Below are 2,223 nucleotides of genomic sequence, written 5' to 3'. Positions count from 1 at the left end.
ATGTCGGGAGTCAAGAGCGCTCTGCCGACCCACCTCTCGCCGAACGCTGAGGACAATGGCTTCGAGCAGCGTCACCACGGCAAGACGCGCAGTCACATGGTAAGTGTGATCCTTTCTCTACCTCTGCAAATCAGTCTTTTCTCTCTCCCTTTCTGGCTCCGTTTCGTGATGCGGTCGAGCCGGACTACCAGCGACTCTCAATACCGGCAGGCGCTTTGACGCATAGCTATGCAGAGCACCTCATACCCACTCCTGGCCGAGTCCTGTTCGTGAAGAATACGCGCACTCGCGCCAGCTGGCAGAGGCAATGCTTGCAGAGCTTCGCTGAGGGGAAAGTCACAAAGCTCTCGGGAAGAGCCAATGGCCGTGGGAGCGGCCTGGCGTCTTGTGCTGTTGCTCTTGCCACCAGCTGGTGACGTCTTCGTTGCTGGAGCTCGCGCAACACCATGGGCCTACATTCACTGTCGCCGAGCGAAGCATTTCTTCCCGCTTCGGGAGCATTCCCTTTGTTCCCTGTCATTTTCACCGCTCACCAATCCATCTAATGCTCTCTGCAATCGAATTGCAAAATGTCCGAACCTCAGAACCGCCAGCTAACCGAGCACACCCAGGCCTTCGAGAACACCTCGACCAACGTCGCTGCCGCCCAGATGCGAAATGCCCTGACCAACCTCGCTGAGACCGTCAAGGACCCCAAGGAGAAGAAGGTCAGTCCAATCAGATGCGAAGAAGCGGGATCATACACCGCCAGGCGCTCCAGCTCCGCTAACGCGATGGAATCTAGCTGTTCGAGACGGAAATGGACAACTTCTTTGCCCTCTTCCGACGATACCTCAACGACAAGGCCAAGGGAAATGCGGTGTACGTTCCATCTTCCCCTCCCCCTTTTTGCCGTGAGGCGATGCGACAAGGGTTGCTGACAAGAGCTACAGCGATTGGGACCGCATTGCCCCTCCCGCCCAGGGCCAGGTCGTCGACTACGAGGACCTTGCCAACAGCGAGTCTGTCCAGTTCCTCAACAAGCTCGCCGTCCTCAAGCTCAACGGTGGCCTGGGTACCTCCATGGGCTGCGTCGGACCCAAGTCCGTCATCGAGGTCCGCGACGGCATGTCCTTCCTTGACCTGTCCGTCCGCCAGATCGAGTACCTCAACCGCACCTACAACGTCAACGTGCCCTTCATCCTGATGAACTCGTTCAACACCAACGATGACACGGCCGCCATCATCAAGAAGTACGAGGGCCACAACGTGGACATCCTCACCTTCAACCAGTCAAGATACCCCCGAATCTACAAGGACTCGCTGTTGCCCGTCCCCAAGTCCTACGACTCGCCTATCAACGAGTGGTACCCCCCCGGACACGGTGACGTCTTCGAGTCTCTCTACAACTCGGGCATCCTCGACAAGCTGATCGACCGCGGCATCGAGATCGTCTTCCTGTCCAACGTCGACAACCTGGGTGCCGTTGTCGACCTGCGCATCCTCCAGCACATGGTCGAGACCAAGGCCGAGTACATCATGGAGCTGACCAACAAGACCAAGGCCGACGTCAAGGGTGGTACCATCATTGACTACGAGGGCTCCGTCCGCCTGCTCGAAATCGCCCAGGTGCCCAAGGAGCACGTCAACGAGTTCAAGTCCATCAAGAAGTTCAAGTACTTCAACACCAACAACATCTGGCTCAACCTGGCCGCCATCAAGCGCGTCGTGGAGAACAACGAGCTGGCCATGGAGATCATCCCCAACGGCAAGACCATCCCCGGCGACAAGAAGGGCGAGTCGGACATTTCCATCCTCCAGCTCGAGACGGCCGTCGGTGCCGCCATCCGCCACTTCAACAACGCCCACGGCGTCAACGTCCCCCGTCGCCGCTTCTTGCCCGTCAAGACGTGCTCCGACCTGATGCTGGTCAAGTCTGACCTGTACACGCTGAAGCACGGCCAGCTCCAGATGAGCGCGGCTCGATTCGGCGACGCCCCCCTGATCAAGCTGGGCAGCGACTTTAAGAAGGTGTCCGACTTCCAGAAGCACATCCCCTCCATCCCCAAGGTGCTGGAGCTTGACCACCTCACCATCACCGGCGCCGTCAACCTGGGCCGTGGCGTGACGCTCAAGGGCACCGTCATCATCGTGGCGACCGAGGGCAGCACCATCGACATTCCCCCGGGATCCATTCTCGAGAACGTCGTCGTCCAGGGCAGCTTGCGTCTGTTGGAGCACTAA

General features: G+C 58.8%; 1 protein-coding gene across 1 annotated transcript; it reads left to right on the top strand.

Moving 5' to 3' along the window:
- On the top strand, positions 1-2,223 carry CCMA1212_002632 (putative UTP-glucose-1-phosphate uridylyltransferase; the record flags this gene model as incomplete). The annotated part of the gene is made up of 4 exons (XM_073700011.1): positions 1-99; positions 612-707; positions 785-861; positions 933-2,223. 4 exons carry the CDS (start codon positions 1-3, stop codon positions 2,221-2,223), a joined length of 1,563 nt encoding a protein of 520 aa, XP_073561263.1.

The sequence above is a fragment of the Trichoderma ghanense genome (assembly GCF_004382785.1).
Source record: "Trichoderma ghanense strain CCMA-1212 chromosome Unknown scaffold_2, whole genome shotgun sequence".
Classification (NCBI taxonomy): domain Eukaryota; kingdom Fungi; phylum Ascomycota; class Sordariomycetes; order Hypocreales; family Hypocreaceae; genus Trichoderma; species Trichoderma ghanense.
This window is presented reverse-complemented; position numbering and strand designations above follow the sequence as displayed.